The sequence below is a fragment of the Pithys albifrons genome, chromosome 8 (assembly GCF_047495875.1).
Source record: "Pithys albifrons albifrons isolate INPA30051 chromosome 8, PitAlb_v1, whole genome shotgun sequence".
Lineage (NCBI taxonomy): Eukaryota > Metazoa > Chordata > Aves > Passeriformes > Thamnophilidae > Pithys > Pithys albifrons.
The window spans coordinates 17,363,340-17,390,622 of record NC_092465.1 but is presented as its reverse complement, the minus strand read 5'-3'; the positions used below and the strand labels follow the sequence as shown (position 1 = coordinate 17,390,622).

At 37.9% G+C, this 27,283-nt stretch overlaps 1 protein-coding gene across 4 annotated transcripts in view; it reads left to right on the top strand.

The window, feature by feature from the left end:
- Window positions 1-27,283, top strand: part of RBMS1 (RNA binding motif single stranded interacting protein 1) — a 143,275-nt gene that overhangs the window by 58,672 nt on the left and 57,320 nt on the right. For all 4 annotated transcript variants that reach the window (XM_071561627.1, XM_071561626.1, XM_071561628.1 and 1 more), the window contains exon 2: window positions 20,982-21,157. In XM_071561627.1, coding sequence (XP_071417728.1) covers window positions 20,982-21,157 — 176 coding nt within the window. The remainder of the gene's footprint in view (window positions 1-20,981; window positions 21,158-27,283) is intronic.

The window sequence follows — 27,283 nt, the reverse complement described above, 5'->3', positions numbered from 1 at the left end:
TGTTTTTCTCTTTTTCAACATGCGGTATTTTTAAAAACATCTTACTTGGGGAACTGTCATAAATCTGTACTCCTAATGAAGAGGTGCATGGAGATGTTTTGATCTTGGATGAAGTGTGTTGGTCAGAAGTTTTCTAGAAAGCCAGCAGGAGCACATTTAAAAGTTCTCAAACCTTGTTGAAGTAATTGTGAGTTATTTTGCATATGTTTCAGAATTGCAGTGTGTTGTGGTACTTATAAACAGCTCTACAGAAGCCACTGTATTTGCAGCTTCCTGGTGCAACAGGAAAGGGAAGGGTTGAGTTAAAAAAAGAGGAGAAACGTGGAGGGGAACCATGGATTAGATAAGCACAAGCCTCCTTACCCAGCAACTTGGGAAACACACACTAACAAAAAAATCATGTGCTATAGGGGCAGATTACTGTGATTAGCACAGCTTTAGCTGTTTTCCTCCAGAGACTGCAGTTAAGGCAGTGTAGCTGCAGCTGTGTATTGACATTTGAAGTAGTTTTAAACTCCAGCTGAAGTAATTGAATGCTGGGGAGGGATTGTTTAAATAGATTGAAGATGAACTAGGTTCATGTCAGTTTGAGTCAGTTTAGTTCTAGCAGTTTAAATTTAGTAACTTTTATCACCATTTATGTAAATTGATTTTAAAAATAAAACTTTATACCAATTTTAAGACCTAACCTGCGCATTTAGGTGCACTGGCTTAAAAAAATCTAGCAAGTATTTTGAAGTCTTGTATCCCCTTCAAAACAGAAATATAGTTGTAATGCTTAAAAAATGTATTTTTTGGAATTTATGATATAGTATAAGGATATATCAGCTTTATGGTCTGTTGCAAAATAAAAGCTGATAATTACAGGTATGTACTAATATACAGTAGTATAATGTATAATAATACTTTTTTCATGTGTCTTCATAACAGATATGTTGTTTGCATCACCATAATTGTTTAGGAGATTACTGTTGTGCGTCTTATTTGTTTAAAGTATTCTACTCTAGAAAAATGTGTCAAACAGAGTGGGTGTTTAGAATTTACTTATTCAGTTTGTAGAAATTTGTGAGGTTGCAGTGAAAACATTGTTCTGTGGAGCCTTGTTTGGGCTTCCTTTTCTTACCTTCTATTGTTTTATGTTCACTTACATCTGAGTCTCCTTTGCTTCAAGAAAGTGGAAACATGACTCCTTAGCTCATTTGGGTACTACAGCATAACAATGTTAGAATTCAGTCCTTTAGGATATATTTGAGGTAAGTGTATGGCACTTCCATTTTTTGTGTACTTGAAGAGTGAAATCTAGAGATTTAGGTGTGAATTTGGAGAGCTTCAGGAGCTTTTCTCAGGATTGTTAGTCACTGCAGGGCAGCTTTCATGCCTGTGGTATTACCAGCTCCCAAGAAGGCTGCTGCAACTTAGTGGAGGAGTATCCAGTTATCTTTGACAATCTGAAGCAGTGTTTGGAGATACTTGGCACCTTCGAGGTGATTCACAATCCTGTTTTCAGGTTTAGCCGACCCACAGAAACTTTATCAGCTTGTGCTTTTGTCACTGAAACAACCTGAAATTACTCAAAACACCAGGCAGGCAAGGGTAAAATCAAATGCAGATCCTTGTTTACAAATCCACAAACAAAAATGTAGAATTCTGCAAACTGAGGAATGGAAAAAAGCCAAACAAAAGAGCAGTACAGGAGCTGAAAGTTTCCTTTACCTGGTGTGCAGCCCTGTGGCACATGACCTCCTGTCTTCCCAGGCAGACTCTGGTTATTGTCCAACACCGTTGCCTGGAGTTATGCTCAGAGAAGATTCTGATTTAAGGCTCCGTATTTCCTTTTATACTGAACCTACTCAAAGGTAAAGGGTTGAAGTTTCTTTTTAAAGGGGGTGATGCCTCTTTCGCTCAGCCTTCTTTCACCAGACCATGGGTTGTTTTTACTTGGTTTGGAAGTAGTGATGTGTGTTGGGTAATGCTGCCTGCCCAGGCTTTGGAGTTCTCTTCAGCTAAGCACTAAAGAGATGGTTGGTGTGTCGCAAAGGAGATGTCATGCTATGAAATAATGAATGAATTTCAAGTCTTGTGGTGTTTTTCTTTCTCTTCTACGTATATGTATAATTTTCTAATAATGCCTTAAGCAGTCGTGCAATAGATTTTTTTGGTGGGCTACTAAGAGAGTGGAGGAGACCCTGTCACTTCAGCCTCTGCAGGTGACTGGCAGCTGTGTGTCACCTCTGTGCCCACCTTTGAAAAGGGCCATGGTGACCCATTTGGAACTGTTTGTATTGCTACACGCAATGTGTGTGTTGTTCTGGCTTAGCTTAGCTAATCACTTAGCTAAGGTTTTAAATAACCTATTACAACATGAAACTCTTTGAAGTACGTAATGTAGAAGTCACATACAGTACAACTTTGTGTTAACTTGGCCCACTGCGACTGCACTGTGGGAGAGGAGGGGCAGAGTGGGTGTGCCATGCATCTGTGAGCACTTCACATGACCAGGAATGTGCCTCCTGCAAGCCTGAGAAGGCAGCACCCACACTGGATAAACCTGAGCTTTGGCAGAGCCAGGCACACAGTTCCACTGATTTTTGTCTAGTATGGAAGCAACCACAAACAGGAAATGATCCTTTAAAGTATTTAGTGGTCTGTCTTCCAGATGAGTTCATGAAGAGTTCTAAAAATGTGGGTCTGAATTTTAAGACTCTTGCTTATGCCAGTGTATATTTACATACCCAGTGGTGCCACTGCATGGGGTGAGACTGCTGACATAAGTAGATGCTATTGAGACAGAGAAGCAGAAGACTTCTGTATTTCCCCAGTGACAAACTCAAGTTGAATAGCTGGTATATCCTTGGGTTACTGTTAAACACATGTTCAACAGAATCAAATCAAAATATTCCACCCAATCTGTTTGGCTTGCATGATGCTCATTAGAATAGTACTTGTGCTTATTTAAAAGTAATTCTTCTGTGTAATTTGGAAAAACATTTGAGTTAGGTATTAAATACAATTACTTAGCTACTACCTTTGAAACAGGAACATTTTGGGCTTTTATTCAAAATTCCAGCAGATATCTCTCTGAATACTACTTGTGAGAAAGACTTATCAAAACTGGGTTTTAGAAAAAACATTTCTGCAGTGTTTAGCTTAAACAAAAATATAAATTATAATGCTTCCAATGCACATGTAGATATGTAAATACTGCAGATTTAGGGGCAATTTTTGAAGTGAGAAAACCTGAAGTATCCCACAGCACTGAGGAGCTATAGAGTCCATTTGAAAGCCTCAGTAATTTTAGTGGGGAAGAATACCAAGATGTAATTCACTATATAGAATTTCACATAGTTAAAGGTGCTAGTGAAATGTAGGGCACACTGTGGCACCAATGGAAGAATGCAGGGGCTTTTTGGTTGGTTGAAGTGCCCTAAGACCTGCCTCCATTCCCACTTACAACATTCTACAATCCTGTAGAGGCTAATGCAAGATGGAAATAGTTAAGGAGGTCATTTTTTCAGCATTATGTCGATATTTTAATTACTACAGTGGCACAATAATGTTAACTTTGGAACCAGACTTTGTCAGATTGCAAGCAAACATAGATCTGTCAGGTGTAGACTGTCATGGTCTCAGAAGTCATTAAAGATTGGCTTAATTCTTAGAAAAGACTCTGGCTTTTCACATAACCATTCTTTATGTTTTCTGACAAGTTGTTTGGAATTCCCTGCTCTGAAGGTCCTGACCATTTTGTGCTCTTTGATTTAATGTTTCTGTTGCAACTTTATTGTTGTTTTGGTATTGTTTATGTATGGTTTTGTATTCCAATATATAAGGTGATGGAAAGAAACATCTAGACTAACTGTGTGTTTTATCCGTCTACCAAAAGACCATATTCCAGTATGACGTTCCTCTGCTGACCCTCTTTCAAAACGACTGAATCCATCTCCACCTTCTTCATTCCCTGAAATAAGTTCTATATCGAGTCATTGCCCTGGGTGATAATAGAAGTTTCAGGTCAGCCACACCTATAAAGTTTATTCATAGGGATTAAGATGGTGACCTGAAGTTTACATTGTCCTGTCACCAATATTTTGGGTATCTTAGGTAAACTGTTAACATTTGACTCTTCAAAAGGTATTTGTTAATAGTAGTTACCTACCTCTCATAGATTTTGTAGGGAAATGTACTGACTTCTGCAAATGGTTCAAATACTATGGCAATTGGGACTAAATATCTTGAAAAAAATATACATGCACATATGCATATGTATACTTTTAAGTCTGCCCTCTGAAGCTCAGGATAGAGCAGATTGTTCAGAATGATAAAACTCCGTGTTCAAATTCTGCCTGTCACTTACTGTGTAAGTAGTTTCTTTGCAGTCTATGGAAATGTTCATGTTAATACTATTATTGTTATTTCCAGTTTAGTAACAATGGCAGAGTTCATTTTGGCAAGAAACTGGACTGGTAAAACTATCTAGAACTCTAGTTTTTAAAAGGATTAGATGTTGTTTTCCTGTTAGCATTGGTTAAATTTATTTCTAAACAGACGTTTGTTGTGCCGAAAGGCAAAGTCAACCATGAAAATATTATTGAGCACAGGAATAACTCCCTGAAGTTCAATGACTTGGAATTTGCAGAATTTTAATCTAGATAACCGTAGTGGTTTTATCTTTCCTAGGAAATTAACTTCCTTAGAGTTTGAGGGTTAGAAACTGTTAGCTGCGACCTCAAGTAAGAGAAGCTACACAGCTATATAAAAATCTACAAATATATAAAATATAAAAATCTACAAATATAGGAAAATCCCAAGGCATCAGTATTGCCTCTGTGATTTTAGCTGTAACAGTTTATATTAGACTAATATCTGCACTGCCAGGGCCAGTTCTTCTTGGTGGTTTAATTTCTCATATATTTAAAATGTTACATTAGGAGTACATCTGGAAGCTTCCCTAGGTCTTATTTAATTCTTGTATTTTTTTAATTTTAGAATTGGCAATGATTCACTGTGGAGTCAAACTTCACCCCAGCAGCTATTTGGGTGCACCAAGGAATGGCATCCTGCATTTGCTCATCATACAGCTGCTAAATCTTTGTAACTGAACTTCAGGACTAAGTTTCTGGATGTAAAAGGAATTGTTCATTATCATGCACTCTGAAGTCTCCAACATGTTAATTTTAGAATAAGTCATATCGTGTGTCTATTTTCAGACATCTGAATGGTATTTTTAACCATTAAGAACCACTTTTCTCTCCAAATTCAAAATCTTTTAGAGTTAAAAAGTAGCTGCATGAGTTAAAACAGTAGTTTACAAAAAAAAAAAGTTTATCTCTTGGTTCAAACCAAAAGTGAAGTTTCATATTAGAATGCAACATGTGAGGAAAATTGATGAGGACTGAGGACTTGAGTTAGAACAACTCTTCTGTTTCTATGGTTCAAATATAAATTACAACTATCAAAATGAACAGGAAATGATAAATAAAAGTCATAAACGTTATTTTTTAAATTGCATGCACAAGGATTTTGCTCAGTTGGTTAAAACTTCGTTGTAATAATGCCAAGGTCATGGGTTCAATCCCCTATGTGGGCCATTGATTTAAGAGTTGGACTCGATGATCCTTATGGGTCCTTTCCAACTCAGAATAGTCTGTGATTCTATGATCATTTATAAAGAGAAAATAGGATGTTTTCAGCAGTCAGAAAGTAGTGGATCTAGTACGTGACAAGTGTCTACCAAAACATCGTCCTTTAAAGAATGAGAAAAGACTGACTTGGGTTTGTTTCAAATAAGGTTATAAGGAAAATCTGACCCTAAGGCCAGAGCAGCATTGCTGCATGTGGTATGTACACAGGATTTGACTGACTTACAGGAGACAGGTTTGTGCATGCTGTTTGTTGCCTTACTTGTAAGGCTCAGTTACGGAGGTGCCACATGTTTGCTGCAGTTGCCTTACTTTGTGTATAAAAATCCAACATTGATTTAATGCCTGATTGTTTGACATCCTAATACTGCTTTGCTACCACTTTCATGAGTCGGCACCATTGGTAAAAAAAGCAGTCTGAACTTCCTTTTTCTTTTTTCTTTTTCTCTCTTTATTCTTTTAATTAGCAAGGGGCAGACGGGAAGGGAGAAAAAGGAGCCGTGGAGTCAAGACTGCTGCTTTTCGGCAGTAATGCCGGCTCAGGTTATTCCTTGAACTGCTATGTTGGTTTGTGCATCCACAGTTGCCTCCATCACACTTTGTTCTTCTCAGCTGAACTGCGGGAAAGGTTGGCTTGAAAGCTGAGCTGCCAGCAGAACCAGCAAAGTCATCTTTTTTCTTTATTTGGTACTACACCAAAGCCACCTTATCAGACCAGCAGATCTAACCACCAGTGCTAAAGCTTTTTGACTTCCTTATACCACCCTTTTCCTTTTTGCTATCTGCCCATCCTCGATTGCTCAGAAAGTACTATTTCTACTTCACAACTTTTATCAGGAGTTGACTTTCCATGTTAAAACACCCTATCACTAATGTTTGAAAGATTTCAGCTTTCTGTGCTGTTCTTAGTTGGCCTGATGTTATGTTCAGACCATGAAAGCTCAGTGCAGACAAATCATTCCAAACATGCAGCTAGACATCTAATAGGGAGCTCCACCAGAAGTTACCTGCCCTTTGAAATCTTGCCCTCGTTTTTATGGATGAAACTTAAGTTTTAATTTGGCCTATGTTTACAACTTCAAGAATTTCCTTCTACTGAAGGAGTACTGGTTTCCTTATTTGTAAGGGGAATAAGACTACTATTTCTAAAAGTAGGCTCATGTGCTGGATTTTGCTATGCTGGTTTTAGCAAACTCCTTGCTGTGTTTCATCAAGTCCCCAGATTTGTTGTTTTCACAGTATTGTAGTGAACTGCCTTAATGTATGAAAGAACTGATTCTCATCTGTGCACCCTTGATCCCTTGCATTTAGGAATATGTTTACATTTTTAATAACTTTTCATAAAGAGAATTAGATTTACTAATTGGATAGATTCTCTTACTACTGCTACTTTAAATGTGTTGTGCTTCCATTTGTTATAGCTTAAAATTCAGGAGGTCTCCCACAGATTGTCTTAAATCAGTGTTCAGCAGCTTTGTGTTTTGAACAGACCTAAAGTCAAACTCATTAAGCCATGGATGTAGACATGCTGCCCAAACTGGCTTTCATTAAACAATCGAAAGATTCTGCTACAAATAGCCTGGGTCTGTTGAGACTGATGGTGAGCAAATGCTAACAAGCCCTACTTGATCCAAGTTGAATGGGATTAAATAGTATTTGTACTAATTGTACTGTACTAAGTATTGTGTTCTGGAGTATCCTAGCCCCAGTTTCCTGAAATGATGGAAAAATGATTGCTCGTTTAAGCATTCTGGTAATGAAGCTAGTGACTTGTACATTACTGTAACATCTGAAACTCTCCTTAAAAAAATAAAGTAATGCTCCTTTTTTACTCTTGTGCATAAAATTTGTCTATCTGGAGAGAGAAAAAGGTGTTCGAGGACATAATCACTGAATACTGAGATGCAAAAGATGTTCTGATGGAAAATGTGAGAAGAAAGTGCTTCCCTCTAACTTCCAGGAAGCTAAACCAAGCTATAATTGCAGGTTAGGATTTTGGAGATGTCTAAAGATAAAAATTATTACTTTCTTGTCTTTTGCAGGAGAAAATTGTCCCAATGTCAGCATTTTCCTAGCACTCTTCATATTATGTGTTTTCAAGACAGCAGGTCATAAAGGCTTGCAGAACTAAAAAATAAAAGTTGTGCGATACTGTCTTAGTATTCAGTGTTCAAACAGCTTGTAAGTTAATTCAAGATTTGAATAGATGGGACATATAGATTTAAAACAATGTAGATAAAACTGCTTTATGTGTATATACTTGCACACACACACTTTCAAGGGCAAAGAGGCAAGATTATAACAAATGAGAGAAACGATGAATATTTTTTGCTGCTTGTCAAGCTGCACTCTCTGCTGCCGATATTTCCTGATCAGCTGGGGGCATCTTGAGTTGTCTGTACCATCGTAGCAGCATTTTCTGTACTAATGGCAGCTGCAGGATAAGTGTTATTTGATATATGTCAGAACCATTCATTGGCTGGATGAGCTGTTCTTGTTTCCGTCTTCTCCAGGGCTTAAAGACAGCTGCTTTTGTCATGCTAAACTGTTTGTAGTTTGTCCAGTGGTGCCTGTGCATGGTAAATCTCTATGTGCTACAGAAGAGAAAGTTGTGCCTATTGTTCTGGGCATGATGGACCACTCCTTTTTCCCCTGAAGACATTTGAGTATCCTATGTGTGACTGCATGTTGTGGCATGTATCTGTAGAAAGTGGACCTTAATGTCAGCTGTGCTGAATGTGCTGTAGTGAACATTTGGCCAAAAAGGTTGGATGTGGTGAGCTTTATCATGGCTGTCTAATGATGCAAGATCATCCCTGAGAAATGTCAAAAGTAGCATGTCCCCTGGTCCTAAAAATTTAGAAATAGTTATCCTTGGTGTAAGCATCACATCTACCTTCACACAACTTTTTCTCAGCTCTTGCTTTAAAACACTTGAGCTCGGTCTGGGTGAAAGGCCAACTTAAAGCATTGCACTATTCATTGCCCTCCTGTCTGTCCTGGAGTTGATAGCATGCATGTAACTAAGACTTGCACTAAGACAGTTGAATTAATGAAAACCTTTGGTAAGTCCTGCTGCTGTGTCACACCCTCACTGCAGGCAGTGCAGCCAGGCACCTGTTGACATGGGGTTTGCTACACTGCCCTCTTGAATGGGAAGTGGTGCGGGAAGCAAATGTTTTAAAAGCAACTCTAGTTTTTTTCTAATGAGATTTGAGCTTCTACATTTTATTTTAGGAAGCCATGTAGAGTCTTGAATCCTGAGAGTATTTTAGAAGATTTTGGGAATGTCATTTGCAGTCTCATACATGCTATGCACAGTCCTGTTAAAATCCAAAGAAAGTTGGTATATGCGTTACAGCATGCAAACCAAGCAGAGTTTGCTCCTTGGTATGTTGTAGTAAAACCCTGTGTTGAAAAGTTTTGCTAACATTATACGCATCAGTCTTCTGGACTGTGGATTCAATACAATGTTGAAATGTATAAAACTTCTGAACAGACTTTCAGCTTTTGTAAATGAATGCAGAACAACTGGCTGAGAGTGGAACTAGGCTGATATGTGCAAATCAGAAAACTGACACCTCCTTATGTAATGAGTCTGATGGTTTAAAAAGTTCCTACTCATCTTTCTCTTGTTCTAAAACTGGCTGTATTGCTAATTTAATAATACTTGGCTGCTTCTGTTCAGCTTGATATTTTTGCCATGGAGGAGAATCACATTTATGGAGGTGTGGTCACTCTGACATAGAGAAATACAAGTTCAGTGTCAGACTATATATACAAAACCCTATGGTTTTATATATATAATATATACATACACCACTTGCAGCAATATGGTCTCAGCCATGGACTCCTTGAATGTCAAAATACCATGACAAATTTAGCACAAATTTAGTTGATAGTAATTTCAACCTTTGCTGAAATAATCATAGAAGTATCTTGTGCTTCCCTTTTTTTGTGCCTGTAGTGTGTAGAAGACAGTGGGGTATGAAATCCTGAAGTTAACACCATTAATTTCTTGAATTAGGTATGTGCTTTCCTGGTTCCTACCTGAGACTTGCATAATTCTTTTACTAGTAATGTAGTGTGTGTCCTGTTTCAATGTGTTGATTATAATGAGTTGTATCTACTGTGTTTTATCATATTGCAGAATATTAAGACCATAAAGGCACTTCTTGAAATTTCCGGAGTAGCAAAATTTGAATGGAACTTTTGGCCCAGCACAGATCATGCTGCCCTCACTTCTATGGCAAATGCTGTAAAGGACTGTGGAAATAATTGCAGGGGATTAATAACTAGGAAGGACAGTGGTGCTTGGAGTATGATTTCCTGTCGTTCAGCTCATGGAGCAGTCATTCGTTCCCAAGGAAAGTGATGTAAGATGCTACTGTTCTCACTGAAATTGATTCAGCTGTAACTTGACAGAGGCACATAACAAACAACAGAATTGAACCTTCTTGATACCAGAATTACAATAACCTTTGTGTTGCACTTGGACAATATAACTTCACTGTCTTCTTGTTTACTGATACCTCTACATTAGTTAGTCCTGGAGACACAGAAATTTATTAGACACTTAGAAAATTTAAATAATTTGCAAACTGAGCAAGAGGGATAAAATATCAAAAGTGGTCTGTACTATGAAGCATAAATTGTGCCGCTCAAAGAGCCTGTTCATGGGGTCATCTAGATTTAGTCTTAATGATGAAGTCTTACAAAACTGTCTTTTCTACACTTGTTTTTTCTGACATGCCACCTTTCCTCCAACTGGAGGTGCTGGCTGTGGTGAAGAGGGTGGGGTCTGTCAGAGAGAGAGAAAGATTGAGGAATGTAGAAGAAAGGACGAGAGCCAACTGCCTGAATTGTTCCATCAGTGTTGTCCATCAGGAGAAGCACAAATAGACTGGGCTACCTATTAAATACTGGCATAACAGAAAAATGACCTTGCCAGAAAGAACGTACATTCTCTTCTCTGAAATAGAACAAAGGGATCCACAGTAACAATGCTGCTGCTACTCTGGGTGCAGTATGCTGCCCATAAGGAATGAGCAATCATAGACAAAGGGATTTCGATAGGAATTGACTCCCTCTTGCATGGCCGGGCACAAGTTCTTCAATTTATTTAACTTGAATAAACATAAAATGACATAGCGGATCCCATGTCAGCCAAAAGAGCCATCTGTGGTCTAACCCTGTGACAAACAGTATAGCAGTAATTCCAATGCCACCAACAGTGTGGAGTTTGCCAGAAAAGCAGATGCTTCTTTTGACATGCATCTTCAATGCAGTGCTGTTTCTATCCTATAATTGCTGTCTATGGAGTGAGAGTCGTTAGGAACAGCCAGATGAGCAGAATGGTGACCTTGTAGTTTTTACGGGGAAAGCCAAGAGTTTGGAAAATAAAAAAGAAATTAAAACAAATTATAAAGCTGAAATAAGAAACTATAGGATTCTCTTATTTGCATCATGAAGCCTGTAACACTTGAGTAAGAAACAATACTTGCAAGAGTTAATCAGAAATCTGAGTCTAATACAATATGAAATAAGAGTAAATAATGCTTCAGAAACTTCTGTGTGGAGTTTTTAACTTTTCAAAAGGAAACATTTCTATTATTTTAAATAACTAAAGATTGGCCAAACATGCCTTCTTTTGGCTGTACTGCTAGTCTTTTTAATACAGATATTCAAGCATTTCTCTGAACAAGCCAAGGTCAGTATCTGTCTCTGTACTGTGCTAGTTTAACTTAGACTTATAAACAGCAGCTTTATGAGACAATAGAGATTATCTGGACTAACCACCAAAATATAGTGATGGATGGTATCCTTAATAGTTAAGAGATGGCATATTTACTACTGAATGAAATTAAAAATTCAACTACCTACACCCATAACAATATGCATTTTAACATCACAAAGAGAAGTTCTTGAAAGCAGCAAGTTTTTGATCACATTGAATATTGTCTGTGACCCCATTTGTCGGCACTGGAGGTAAATGTTCATAACAGGGAATGATAAACAAGTGGAAGAAATAACAGTACAGCTGGAGATCAGCATTCTTCTCATAGAAGAGTCTGTCCTCTGAACAGAAGTAACTAACTGCCTTGTGTGATGCTGCCAGAGCTTAGTTTTGTGATACTATGTAGAAAAACGGCTACCTACTGTCTCTTATTTTCCTATGAGGGAGCCAAAAAATATCCAGGATAAAGCTATGTCTCTCATTTTCCATTCATTTAAGTCCCACTTCTTCCCATTACACTACAAATGCAGTAAGAGGAAAATACATATTATTTTTTCTGATCTCAACACACTTTTCACATTCCATGAATAAGAAAAAAATACTTACTGTTTTTCCTTTTACTTTTTTTTTAATGGGGATATGTCTAATTGTTTTTAGTTTTTCTTTTGAAAAAACCCAAACTACTGAAATTTTCTGTTATCCTAATTGGAGCAGTGTCTTTTACTTTGAGATCTTAGCACACTTTCTGATCATAAGTAGCATTTAGGGTAACTTCATTTCTTAAGTGGAGGTTAAAAACACAAAGGTTCAGAAGCACCCTGAATTTAAGGACTGGAGAGGAAGAGGAAGCAATAGGATCGATAATGCCTTTTAATGTGCCTTTTGCTCTGCTTCCTTCCTTCCCCTGACAGGGCACACTGAGAAGCTAATGAGTTTATTAGCTTGTGCTCCACTCCAGTCCACGCTTTGCTTTCTGCTGTAGAGTGCCTTAGAAATGTTCTAGGAATATTTACTTTTTTTGCTGATGGAAATACCATATGGGATGATGTCAGAAGTCTCTGTCAAGATCTCTAGATGCTTACTGATTCTGCCTTATTCACTAAGCTGGTTGCACTGGCAGTGAAAAAAAAAAGATTTTTTTAATGTGATCTGTTTCTGACAGATCTATTCCATCTGGGGTTTTTTTGGTCATTTTTTCTCTATTTCTAGATTCTCATAATGTGATGGTTCAATAATTTGTTCCAGAATATTTCTGGAAATTGAAGTTGAGCTGATTGCTGTGAAATTCACTGAATCTTCCTCTTCCCCTTTAAAAAAATTAAAAATTGCAAGGCATTTGATGGCTGACAGAGAAGAGAAGCTGTATGTACCAGCTGCAGTTTGGCTGGACATTTTTTTAACATACTGGGAATTTCACAGCTTCCATGAAGTAGAATAATGGCCTGAATGATCTTGTCTTTGATTTTTTCATGGGCTGACATCTGTAGAGTTTTTAATTGGAGGTAGTGAGTAGGAGTTTCCTGTTTAATAAATGCCAAAGCAGAGTCCTATATACAGTGAGAAGGTACCACTATGAACCTCTTAACGCTGTGAGCACTAGCATAGTCAACTGTCTGGGAGGCAAATGCTACAGTTCTCCACTTTTCCCCTTAAGCATCATGGCTGCTGCCTTCAATGCTTTAAAAAAACCTTCTACATGCTTATCACTGGCATTTCATGGAGTCCACTGGAAATATGGCCTATGCCACTGTGTAGGACCTTACTGCTAGCATATGACCCAGTGTGGTCCATCTCCCATCTCGCAACCTGGGACATGAAAAGCTTATTCAATAATTTTTGACTTAGATTCCATGATGAGCTGCCATTGAAGTGCTTGTGAGCTGTGTGTGTTTCGCCAGACCTAATGTGATCATCTGTGATCTAGCCTTAATTATTGTATGACACAGGAGTTGCTAATTGCTGTTTCAGGTGAAGCGCTTCTCATACCACTATATCTTTAATCTTTCCTGTTGTGGAGAAGTGTAAGGTTTTATACCCTGCTATTACCATTGTACCAACAGATGTATAATGCAACGGAGGACTTTTTTTTTATTATTTGTATTCAGTGTCATGTGTTGGACTTGCTACCTTCTGGGGGCTGGCATAAATGAGTAGGATGCAAGGTAAGCCTCGCTGAAAATGGATGTGTTTTCTTCTAATTGTAATTTGAGTTCTCAAGCTGGCGCAAAACCTTCTAAATAGTCTAGATATTCACTACCCTTTGCTTTCTGGGTCCTGAGAAAAAGCCTTGTCTGGTTTCACTGAAGACAATAGGCCTGCATATTTACTAGAGTCAAGAAGAAAGTTAACAGTGAATTCTTTTGTGTCCATTGCTCAATGAAGAGCTAACCACAAAAGCATGTACATGATTTATTGTCTGCCTGATAGATCTTAGTACCATGCTGTGTTTCTTCAGATATTTCAGCTTCTTTGGTTTTGGATTCCTTTAGTGTGAACTAGTGTTGTATTGCTGCAGCTTGTTCGAATTTCAGAAACTAAAATTCAAATACTTTGCTTTAGATGTGTCTTTAATTCCATCATGGCTAGGGCATGGTACCAGTGTATTGTTTCAGGGGATTGTCCAGGAAATCCAGGTATAAAACTGAGAGTGAAGAGGGATGCTGTGAGTCATGATGAGCAGGTAGAAGGGAAAACTTTTGCAAAGGAACAGGACGTAGCCAAGTTCAGCATGTTTCTTGTTCTCCCTTGTGATACCTTTTGTGCTGTGGTGTGGCTAACTTCATGTATCAAGCACCTTTTATTTGTCTCTGGATTAGGGGAATCAATCAGTGGAGCACTTAAAAATCCCTGACAAGGAATAAATTCAGTGTAGTAGGGGAGTTCCTGGCAACTTTGATTCTAGAAGACCTATCTGAACCAAAAGGAGCTTCTTCCATTCATTGCTTTCTCTGTTACCACCTCTCCTGTCATCTCCAAGTTAGAAAGATTTTTTTTTCTTTTAGTAATAATAATCAAAGAAACCCCCTCACCCTATTTTTGCAGAAAAAAATGTGTTCAGAAGCATCAATGGATTTTGTCATATTCTTCAATGGGGCCAGGAATATGCCTTTTCCAAGTGTCTTCATAAAAAGGAAATAGATTTCGAGCTTTGTTTCATTACTAACAGAAGATTACTGTTGCATTAAGCTTTAATACATGTAATATAAACAACACTGGTTCAATTTCCTTTAAAATATGAAAATGTGACATTTTGTAAGAAGCTGGAATGGTTTACTTCTGTACTTTATGTTGTTAGTAATTTTTGCTTTCTGGTGAGAACAAGTTTAGTCTTGCTATGTTACTGTAGGGTCTGAAGAAAGGAGGCAAAATAGCTCAGTGTGGAGAGAGCCTGGGTTATAGTCAGAATAGTCTGGAGGTGAAATTGTTAGGAGCATCTGAGTCATAGTTAAGGGTTTATGCTAGACTCTGTCTTGTTTCATTGCTGATAGAGCCACTCTAATGAAGGTCTTTTAAAAAGGAAGGTAAGAGAAGCACCTACTCATTTGTTCATTTCTGTATTTCAAGGAAGGTCTTCTTAAGTGGCTCAGAGAAAAGGCACTGACTGCTTTCCTGGATTTTGCCAGAAAGTTGGTTCAAATCAGTTAAAACACAATGGGCTTGTCAAGAAAGAGAATATTAACTAAAGTCATAGTGCAAATAAGTTTTAAAAAAGTTTTATTTTCATTGATGCATGATGATATCCATCTTTGTTTTTTTTCTTTTCTTTCCTTTTTGTATGGAGAAGACTGTTACCTGAATTTAGAAAAATAGTTTTCATAGGACTTGGCTGTAACATACAGGCAAGAAAAAGGGCATAACCCTCTATTTTTATCTTGCAAAGGTCCTCTTAAAGCTTATGTGTTAAGGAAAAAAAATCAAGGTGAGGGGCCTTTCCCATTCAGTGTGATTTATTTTCTTTCTTGAGTACTTAATTTTCAATCTATTTATTGCAGCCCATCATTATCATAATTCTAGCTGTAGTATTTTTGGCATAGTTCTTTCATGCCAAGATCTGGAATGTTTAGACAGCTGTTTGGGAAGAAACCCAGGGCTGGATCTCTAGGTGCTCCTGGGCTGTCTGTGGTGTTTTGTAACAGGGGGAGTCCCTGTGTGATGCCAGCCTTCACCCACAGGTTCCTCTTGCATCTTTCCAGTACTTAATTGTTTCTGCTGCTTGTGGCTTGAGCACTAACACTCATCACTATCTAAAGGAGGATGGAACAGGATTGGATCCCAGGTATGCAAATATCTCTGTATGATCACTAAACACAATATGCATGGTTTCAGTCTTGTGCAGTAAACTAGGACCTTGCTGGAATAGTCCTATTGACTCTTACAGTGTCAGCGGGAGATCATATTCTTTACCCGTACAAAGAGTAGTTAAGGTTGGTGCTTTAGAGGAGAAAGAAGGGGCAGGTCTCAGGGTTTTTCTTCTCAAGGAGATTTTCAACAGGAGTCTGGAGCTTCTGGGCTACTCTTCATACTGGTATCATCCTAAAAATGCTTAGAAAGCATCTGACTTCCTGAATCTTCCTGTGACAAGTGCTGACAGACTGAAGAACAAGAGTTGGAGAAGCTACCCTAAGGCAGAGGATGTGAATAGAGCAGTAGCAGATCTTTCAGTTTCTGCTGGTTGACTCATGTCCACTGAGAATTGGACTTGGAGACGCCTCTAGAAATTCAGTTTTGCTTGCCATTACATTTCCGACATGATGAGGAAAACCATGAAATAGAATAGTACAAGACACTCAAAATGGCATCTCCACCATCAGTTTACTGACTTAGATTAGGTGAGCAAGGTTTAGTGTTTCCTTATCTAAAGAAAGGTGATTAAGCAACTGTATTCATCAGTGAACAGACATTTCTGTTAAACAGAGTTCTTTCTGCTAAGGACATGATTTAATTCCAAACAACTTTCTGTTTCCTAAGCTGTGCATAAAGTGTGACAGTGCCTTGCTTCATGAGGTATGGCATCTTCTGTTCTCCTGAGCTCTTGCTTTCATTGTACATGTAAAACTCTGTTTTAGGCAGATTAATAAATAAATTAAACAAACAACTCCCAGTTAAAAAAATCCAGATTCGTGTAATGTAATACTTTTTATCACAGTTGCACACATACACAAAAAATGTATGGTCATTTTTATGTCATTCCTGTTAATGAAGGTGCTGTTTCAGATGCTCTTTAAAGAATCAGGGAGGTTAGTCTAAGCCAGGCAGGGTGAGCAGGTACTTGTAGCTTAGTCAACTGAGCAAAGCCTAGGAAAACACTAGTAGCAAGATTTTGGTACTATGAACTGATCCAAGTAGCAGTTCAGTCTAAATCTGGTAGTGTATGCTGCATTTTATGGTTTGAATTTAGAGTAGATGTGTAAGAACTAACTCTGTTGTTAAAAGTCTTGGTACTTTTCCCATCAGGAATTTTAGCTGAGTGAAGAAACTCCTAAGTAAATGCTAGCATGTTATATAACTTCATGTGCATGCTTTTTTGACTTGAAGTTAGTGACTTAAATGGATTGCTACCAATATGATTGGGCTCTGTTTTGGGACAGTTGTTATCCAAGTTATTTTCTGCTTGTTGAAATTTCCTTGGATTTCTGTACTCTGAAGGCAGCAATGGTCAGTATCTCTCAACCCCCAGGTCAAAGGAATTTCTTGGAGTTACTCCATTTTGGTTTGGTGTCTTTTTTTTTTCTGTTGACAGCAAAGAGATTTTTCTTCTCCTTCACAGACAAAATCCTGCCATGACTCATTTCCAGTCCTTAAGCATAGAAAGGTTTATAAGAAAGACAGGAATGGTTCATATGTTTATATTTTCCAGTTGTTTTTCAGTACTTGCAATTATTCTCATTTGAGTTTTTTATTAAGAAGAAAACTTGGACAGACGGTTCTCCTTATTTTAAGGAACTTCATGAGGACTGTTCAGTCACTGAGCTTTTTATTTTCCCAAGAAGTACCTGTGGTTTTCCCACTGCTGTGGTGCAGCTGTGGAGGGCTGGAGGGAAGGTCCCTCAGAGATCAGGGAAGGGTGTTGGGAGTTCCTCACAGCTGGCTCCAGAATGGGATGGAGTAATATCAGAGCAGAGAGCAGGTGGGATGATTATTCTATCACTGGCCTTTTTTGCTTAGATGTTTGTTGAAGGTGAAAGGAAGGAAGCTGCTGTGTAGAAAGAAGGATCAATAATTACCTTTGGTAGTGGAAAATTAGGAGGAAATGTCAAACCAGTGTGACAGTGGTATTTCTTATGAATGGGAATATTGTAACAAGAAATAACAGTCTGTTATTTAGGTTTATTTCTCCTATCCTTGTATTCAGGATTTTAATTTATGATGCAATAATTAAAAAGAAAAAATAATAAATGTGTTTTTATGTATGTTACAGTATTGTAAATTGTTGTGAGGTCCATATGACAAAACCAGCTTTTGATATTGATTTGCAGCAGAGAGTACATTTTCCATAACAAAAATCTTTTCAAATTTGATCTCACGTTTTAGGCAGAGCTTTCAGTTAATGTTTGTGAAAGCTGTTTCTAAACAAAGAACTCCAAACTTTGGCCAGGTCTCCTCTGCAGAACGTCTTGCCAGAGGGCAGTGTATCAAGCAGGGGTGTGGAAAAAAGTCATACATCCTCACTGACATCAATATGTTGGCCAAAGCCCAGGTGTGGATGCAGCTGTGCAGGCAGAAAAGAGCTTTTATCAGCTTAACTGATGTTGTTTGGGGAGGTGATGCAACTCCGCCAGCAGAAAACTCTTCTCTTGGCATGCACTTTTGGCGTAGGAGGCTCTGCCACGACTGCACTGCCAACCAGCCCTTTGCAGCAACAGCAACTGGAAAAATAAAGCCCCTTTGGACAACAGAGGGACCTCTATAATATAGTTTTTACAAGTAGTTGTATGTGAAGAACAGAGGGGAAAGAGTGATTCTGAATTTAAAATTAAATTTTAATGTAAAAAAAGTATTTAAGTTGTATGGCTTTAAGATGTCACTGACTGTTTAATGGCTGGCTGTCAGTGGGTTGCAGGTTTTGAGAGCTGCCCTATGCCCAGCATCTGTGTTTTGTAAAGTCTTTAAGGCTTGTAAAGGTATGAGTCTCTGTGGAAGCAGTGAAAAACTTCCTCATTGTAAACTTAGGAAGACAACTGTTGTCCCATTTACATTCTCATCATGTTTGGATGTGACCACTAACACTAGAACATCTTCATGTTTAAATAAAAGCTTGAATTTCTTGGAACAGGGTGTTTATGTTTTACAGGCAGACAGAGTTAGGATTCCTGCTCTCTCAACACACAGACAGACATTTTTCTCTCCTGCCTTTGGCCAGCTGGTGACAAGATTTTATAAAACTGGAGTTTTTTATAACACAGAAAAATAAAGATTTTAAGGGAAAAACATTGTAAGAAGTAAAAGCAAAACCAAACTGAAGATATGAAAAACTTTAATGAGGCTCTTAGCCTTCAGTTGTAGTTACCAGTTTAGCTTAATACAAGTACATGTATGTTGAATTTTTGCCAGTTGTACATGTGTGTATGAGGCAAGTGCACATTTCAAAACCATGAACAGAGTAGTTGTGCATTTAATCACCTTTTGCATTTTGAGAACTACACTAAGGATCTTAAAAAGAATATCATTGTGCCAGACTGTTTGTTCTGTTTGTTGTGAAAAGTTTTAAAAGTAGTTGCTCTCTCATTCTGCATTGCTTGTAACCCTAGAAATAACCAGCTGGCATTACTGGAAGCAGAGTGGTCTGACAGCCTGACTTGTGCTGCTGTGGTTAAAATCCATCAATGTTTCCATTGTAAAATTGGAAGAGAGCATTGAATCTTTTTCTCTGGAAGAAATTCTTGATCAATCCTTCAATTCCAAATGTAAATGTTTTGGAAGAGATTTGATATTTCTAAAAATCTATATTAAAATCCAAAGAAAACCCCAAAATCTTTAACCCTATGGCAATGAAATATTGGTATTCAGTTTTGAAATGTTAAATGATCAGGAGTATATTTAATTATTTCTGGTAATCTTCAGTTCAATTAAATTAGGCAAGTAGTGTTACTACTTACTGTTGATTTTATAGCAAGTCTTGCAGTTAACTGTTCAAGTCCATTATAGTTGCATAATAAACTTCACAATATGCCAAACTTGAAGATTTTTAAACTTTCCTAGGGAAACAACAAAAAATAAACACGTAATTATCATAAAGTATCTGATACAAGACATGCTTTTCTCACACTTACAATTTCATTCTAATTTCCTGAGGTTGTGTCCAAAATAGTTTCTTGTGTATTAAGGCTGTAGTTTCATGGATGCTTTAGAGTGGTAACTAATGCTTTCCTCTCTGCCTTTACATACCTGTTCCCTGCCTTGTGACAGCCAAGGCTTTTATGAAGTACAAGGCCACGTGGGGTGTACCAGATCAGGAAAGACAATTTTTTGGTTCAGTCTGTGGCTGTACAACTGTTTGTACCAATCCAAAGAAGAGAGTGGCACCAGGGCAGGTACAAGTGAGCCTACACTGATACCTCACTGTATATTCCACTTTTTTCCCCCCTACTGCGCCTTTCCTCTGCAGTTCATAGAGCAGTTCTTTGCTCTAAGCCTCTTGAGCCATGGAATCTCAGGCGTTTGCAGGAAAGGGGCTACATGCCGCCAGTTCAGCAGTGAAAACCATGTAGTCATGAGACATTTACTGGTAACTTTAATGCTCCAGTATACTTGTTAAAGTATTCCTCTCTTACACCACCACAGACCTGTTCATGGTACTTTCTGTACAGTGTCCTGCTATACTGTTGTTAATGCAAATGATTACTCTGCTGCAGATTTTATCTAGGATGTTTTATGTTCCATTAGGGTCTGATTTTTAGAGCAATAGCATTAGATATCTTGAGGACTAGGAGGTAGAAGTACTTCTATGCTTTTCTCCCTTTGAAACCTGAATTTCTTACCATTGTGTAGAATCCTTTTCTTGACAATTTTGAAGTAATTCACAAATATGGAGATTGGTGGCAGTATGAGAGTTCTACCAAGGCACACAATTCATTTAAAGTCTGGTCCTTAAGCTATCTGTGCTTAAAAAAAAAACCTCAATATCATTAGTGTGTGAAGTACTACAAGCCAGAACAGATAGAAAAGAGGCTTCTAATTATTTTGGGATAGATTAAGGAAAGAGCATGGTCTCTGTGTCTGCCACAATTCAACGTGAAACAGTTGTAGTGATATAAAATTTATACCTGCTGGAACCTAGAGGAACAATATCTCCTGTTTCATTTTCACATCAGATGACACAATGAAGGGTGATAAAATCCTACGACTGATATTGAATGGAGGTTATACATAATTTGACGCTGTGTCATGCATTGAGCATGCATCGAATGGTGGTTAGATGTATTAGAATGTGACTATGATTCCTGTCCCCAGTGTGGTGTAAAAGCAGTTGTATTTAAAATCCATGAGTAATTATGAACAGATTTAGCACAGCACTCCAAAAATGGCGAACATGCTTCTGTGAGTTGATGTGATATGCTGTAATTGCTGTCTGTAATTTACTCTAACTGCTGCCTTTTCCTTTGCAGCAGTCCATTGTACCAGCCCACCCAATGGCTCCTCCTAGTCCCAGCACCACCAGCAGTAATAACAACAGTAGTAGCAGCAGCAACTCAGGATGGGATCAATTAAGTAAAACTAACCTTTACATCAGAGCACTGCCTCCAAACACCACTGACCAGGACCTGGTAAAATTATGCCAACCGTAAGTACTATGTTTAAATGTAAATTATAATATCATACCTTAAAAGCTTATAGTAGGTATGCAAAACCAGCGTTTGGATTATGAGGGAAGGAAAACAGATTCATGAACAACCAGCCTTGTGCTGTGGTGCCATGGCAGGTTTCAACTTCCTTGGCAATGAGAAGGAAAAGATTGTGTTTGGCACTTTGGAGAAGCAAAGAAAGTGAAAATACAGTGGTGAACTGAAGCAAACCATTGTTTTCGTAAAAACTGTGATTACTCATATGATGCTTTTGAAATCACAGATAAATTAAATTAATACCTAAATATGAAACTTGCTATTAAGGACCTGCAGAGAGGATCTCCTCTGTTCTCCACAAGATAATCTGTTGATACAAACTTCTCAAGTAATTTTTCTGCATTGCTGTAAATTACAGTGTGCATTTGAAGGCTTATCCTACTTTCAAACTAATTTATGGCTGTACATTACTGCACAATTATTTTTATGATTTTTCGACCCACGTAAGTATCTTCTCTAGTGACTGGAATTCTGGATAGACTTGGCTTAGCAGAAGGTTTTCAAGCAATGTTGTTAACTTGAGAATTTTTACTCGTGTGAGTTATTAGTTTTATTTTTTAATTTTTACAGCAGTGCATGCCTCTTAGTTACTTTCAAATGTGAGTTGTATGTCAAGAGACTTGTGCAGTTACGTTGTTTATACACTGTTTAAAATTGCCTTACTTAAATGTTTCACTGAACTTTAAAAATTCTTAGTACTTCTGAAATTCATAGTGCAATTTCTGGATTATTTTGAAATCAAAAGTACTCAGCTAAGTTTTCAATACGACATGTAAGAAAACATCCAAATCTGTCCTGAATGAATGAACAATCCCTGAGATCTGTATTTAATGCTGCTGAGACCCTTAAAATAATTTTATGTTTCATTTAGCAGATAAAAAACTAAGAATATATAAACATACATACCCAAGAGCACAACACAAGTAAGAAAAACAGCTAGGAAAACCTCTAATTCTTGGATCCCAGCTTATATTGCAAAAATTCTGATACCTAATTTATAGAGTTTTGATTTTATTTCTTTAAAAAGAATTTGAACTTTCAATGTAGTAGTCACATATAAGTAATTTTAGATTTATTAAAAAAACAACTTGTTCTCAGGTCTTTAAAGAAAAAAAATCATTTTCTTTGCTCATTTTTCCAACAGCAAATTAAATCCTTGTTTTTTACATAGAAGAACAGTTATCAACCTGTGAAAATATTTGTTGGTAAATTAAATGTTTATACAGCTTCCCATGTGACAGTGACCTCTTGTAACTTGAATTTTAGTTGCAAATGCATGTTTTACAGAAGTGGATTTTTCCTTCCCGTTTTTGTCTTTTGAACTGATGAAGAAACCTTGGCCTATGCACTCATGTTATGTTAGGACAGAGCTGTGAGGTTATTTTGCACTGGAGCCGCCCAGTAACTACTATTTGTGCAGTGGTTACTATAGCTCCTTAATCTCTTTCTGAGGACATTTTGGATTGCACAGTTTCAGATGTCATCCATGTATGAACAGTCTAGAGAAAAGCATGTTCATTACTTTGCTATAACTGGTCCTCTTCCTTTTGGGTAGCCAAAGATTCTAATTTTGTTGTTGCTGTTCACTAAATAATTGTAGTTGGAACAGCATGAATTAGAACTGCAGCCATGAAGCTGTTAAATCAATTCTGATATGAATTTACAGTCTTGAAAGGTTATGGCATTTATTCCTGTGAGATATTTCTATCCTAAGCATCTTACTTGAGAGGAAAGGAGGCCCTGTCTCAAAATTCTCCATTTCTGCTGAGGAATCAAGTGCAATGTCTGGAAATTTTAGGGTTGGCCAACATAGTCCCTTAGCAACTAACTTCATGCGGCAGTAAGAGAGAAATGACAGCACCCTGTTCACAGAAGCTCAGTAATCCATTTTTATAGACACTCTCAAGTTTCAGATGCAAACTGTTTTCTTCCTACAAATCTGCCTAAACTTTTAGGACATAGAGGGCAAGATACTCTTAAAAGTGAACCTGCCACATTCCTTGTTTAGGCTCAGACAATAAAAAATAGAGAATAAAATCTTTGACACACTGAAGTCAATAAAGAAACTGCTTTTTACTCCAGGTCTCTGGTATGTTTTCATTAGCTGTTTCCCAATGCCTAAGATTTTACTGGGAGGCTTCAGAGTAATTTTAGCTTCTTTTCCTCATATAGAGTGAATCTTGCTGTCCTAAGAGGATGTCTGCTGGTGTGTTTGATGCTAAGAGTGGATAGAAATGCTGCTCTACATATTGTAGAAATAATCTTGCTAGTTGGCAATAAGCAGCTTTCAGTAGATGTACAGAAAAAGGTCACTGGCTTCTTTTGTATCTTTTGGCTGATGTCAGACAAGACAGAGAAACACCTGTGTGTTGAGGAAATAATGGTTAAAAACATCATTGTTACTGCTAATACCAGAAACATGCCATCTGCAGAGATTTTTTCCCTTATCATCATGGACTTGTGTCATAAACTGCAAAGTTGTTTTCACTGATGGTTATTGTAGAGGCATCCTGCTTTTTGAAAGAATCCCTCAGAATACAAGGTAGAAAAGTCTACAGAGTTCTTGTGTGTGGGATCATGTTATAACTATGACTTTCATTTGCTTTAGTCAATATTTGCTTTAGTTCTTGCTCATGACAGCTAGCAGTGCTAATTTTGGCCATGTTTTTATTTGGTTAATTAGTTTTAGTGAATCACTAGAGAAACCTCTTATCAAGTTATGGAAGTGTTGGGCTTGCTATCCTGTTGTAGCACAGCTGTGCAGTGTTTATGAACACAGTTAGCAAATGTTCACCAGCTCTTTGGAAAAGTAGTTTCCTGGCAAGAGCACAATTTGCCAGTATATGTCTCTACAAATCTGTCTCCACCTTCATCTGATTTGTTCTTTCTGTTTTTCTATTAGGTGAAGCCTTTTTCCCTCTTTTCCAAAATGAAAAGAGCAGATTATGTTTTTGTTGTGAGGGCTTACTTGGGAACATAACTATTTTTCAGACAGTATTATTGGCTTTTGTGCGGGAAATGAAGCTGCTGTGTTTCTGTATAGTTCATTCAAACCTAAGCGTGCTACTCCAGTTCTGTGTTGGGAAAACAAGTTTCTTCATATCAATTGTGCCAGAGGCAGAAGTGTGGGGAATAGTAAATTAGATATTATGTTGGTCACAAGAATGTCATAACAGTCAACCTAGAATGAAAGTAGTGTTGGGGGGACACAATGTGAGTCAGTCCTGGCCGTAAGAGCTTTCCTTCAGGTGTGTAAAGTAGGCAAAGCAATCGATACAATGGCCCACAGATAGTGTCTTTTCTGTGGGAGGCTAGACAGGAGTGGTCAGCTAAATAGAAGGAGAAGAGCAGAGGAAAGGAGCCAATGAGCATAGTTTGGGAAAGCCTGTAGGAAGCTGCCTGACGCTGCTGTGTGGTTTCTTTTCACAACCATATAGTGCCATTGCATGAGATCTTCACTGAGTAAGCCTCTGCCATGAAGCTGGTTTGACAGGGTTGTTGAAGCAGTGGTAGCCTCAGCCATGCCTAGTTTTTCTTCCTTCTCCTGGTGTGGCTATCAATACTTGGTAGGTTTCCTTCAGTTGTTATGTTCTTGAATACATTATTTAGGCTTTAATTGTACTTTCTTATTTGATGAGTCTTAGGCAGTGATTTTTTAAAACTCATTTAATATCTGGATCTGAAGATAAGAGATTAAATCCATTCCAGTTATTCACTGAAATTGTTGAGTCTGCTTATCTGATTAGGGACTTATACTTTTGGGTCTTAGCAGATTCAGTCAGGAGTTTGTAACTTGCTTTGACATGTTTTCAAGGTGCTTTCCAGAGTCTCACTAAGTGCTGTGCTTTGCTGAGGATGACCTTTATGCTGAAGCCATGTGGTTCCTAAACCCTGTACTTTCCACTGTCTTGCTTATGATTTGCTTGTTAGCCTGCAGCACGGCATCTCTGTAATGTTGAATTTCTTCAGAGACCTCCTTTTGTGACATTTACATCATTAAATGAGGATGATGCAGCAGACCCTTCATTCTCCTGACAATCCCCAGTCCGGGGTGACATTTCAAGGTTTCAGGCTTAACCCATGTCTCTTTTACTCAGTTTATTTTGCTCTTAATAAAACACATATTTTCATTAAGTCAAGTGATGACCATTAGCATATTAATGTTTCCATGTTCTTTGCTTGATGTGTAATTGTGACCTCTCCCCATGTTGCCTTTTCCCATCTACTTCAACACACTCAGGACTGAAAAGTGGTGACCTGGAGCTCAAACATTTACTGTAGCAGGAAGCTGGCAGTGCTGCCATAACTGAAAAGCAAGAAATTTGCTAATTTTGGTTAGGATGTCTCATTAGAAAAAAGACATGTCTGGACTTTAGGAAATGCTCTGACCATCTCTTGCATTTAAGTTATTGGGCGAGTGGTCTGGGCAGGTCACTGCTGCTTAGTTCAGTCCATGGAAATGTCTGTAGCACATGAATGCAACCCCTTTAGATAGATGGTGTGAGTAAAGGAAAGTGGAATGTAAGGCTTCACAGCTAAATTTTTCAATTTTTTTTGAAGTATTTTCTCATCATATCTTTCTCCTTTATTCTCCATTTTTCTTTCATGGTTTGTCAGCTGCAATACCAGTGAAGTATTGCGTTCATAATTATGTGGAATATGATTTCATGTCACATAATCAAATATGATACATCAGTGTCTCTGAGACTGTTCTCTTTGAGAACTGTGTTATTACTGATTATAGTGAAGCAAGAGCCTATGTATTGTTTTTACTTTTTTAGGGTAGAAAGAAGCCCTCTGCAAATTTCTTATTTACAGTTTTATGTATGCAATTTTAAAATTAGTAGTATTGCATACATCTCTGAATAAATAACACCAGGGTTACAGAATGTTGTTTGGTTGTAGGAGGAGATAAATTCTGTAGTAAGTGAATAGTGTGTGATTTGTATTGTTCAGCTCTGTATGGTACCAGCATCGTATTTTTCTTTATTCCCTCTTCAAGGCGTGTGTCATGGTGTGGGAGTTGTGTTGTCTGCAGTATATTTTCCTTAGCTTCAGTTTTCACTCACTTTTGCTCTTCAGAACAAACACCACCAAGAATGGTGAAGATGGACTCCCTAGATATGTTCACTGATTGTGCCAGTGGTGTTTCCTGTGGAGGTGCACAGTGGTGTGGGACCACTGCATAGAAACACCCTCAGGAGCCCTAGGACCAGGATTTAGTTAATCTCACTTATGTTCTGCCCAGATGATGCACCCAGTTTCTCAACTAGACAAACTGTCAGAGGAGGAGTTACATGCCAGTATGGTATGTAAACTGGCTCTGCTAGCTTCTGTCTTAGCTGACAAATGTTTATGAGGTTACTGTCAAATATAGGTATCACATTTCCACAGCTCAAGAGAATCAGTATTCATTTTTGTATATTCCTTTTGCCAAAAGCACTGGAGAGATGTAGGCCTGCTATGGAGGCTGAAATGCCCCTTTTTGTTAGAGTTTGACTTCCACAGTCAGTGGTGAGGCATTTGCATGGTATGCTATGGGAATTGTGATTGGCCTGGAGATTGATGTTTGGTTTAAATAGTCATTTCCTTTGTTGTTTAGCAACTGCTTTCAGCAGTCATGTTACGAAGTTCCTAGCCTGGCATGACATGAAGAAAGATTCTCTATCTTCCCCTCAGTGTTAGTACTTTAATTAGTCAGAAATAAAATTCAGACAGCTTTACACTCATGATCAAATGAAATCCACATTGAAATCTCTGAAAAGTTCTGAGGTTGGTTTTTTTTTACAATAATGCCTTCTTGTAGAATGTCTTTAGAGACCCATAGGTATTTTTGGGGAAATTTTAATTGAGAGAAAACTAAAATACTTTTCTTGAGTCCTGTCCTCCAGATGCAGAGAGTCTCTTGAGATGCCTTGAATTTAAGACATATAATTTTAATGTTCTCTTTCTGTTTTGTGATTAGGCAAAAATTGAAGTTTTTCAAACTCAGTATTTCATTTGGCCTAACAGTAATCAGCAGTTCCCCACAGCACACTGCTTAAAAAACAAGCCATCAGAATACAGCT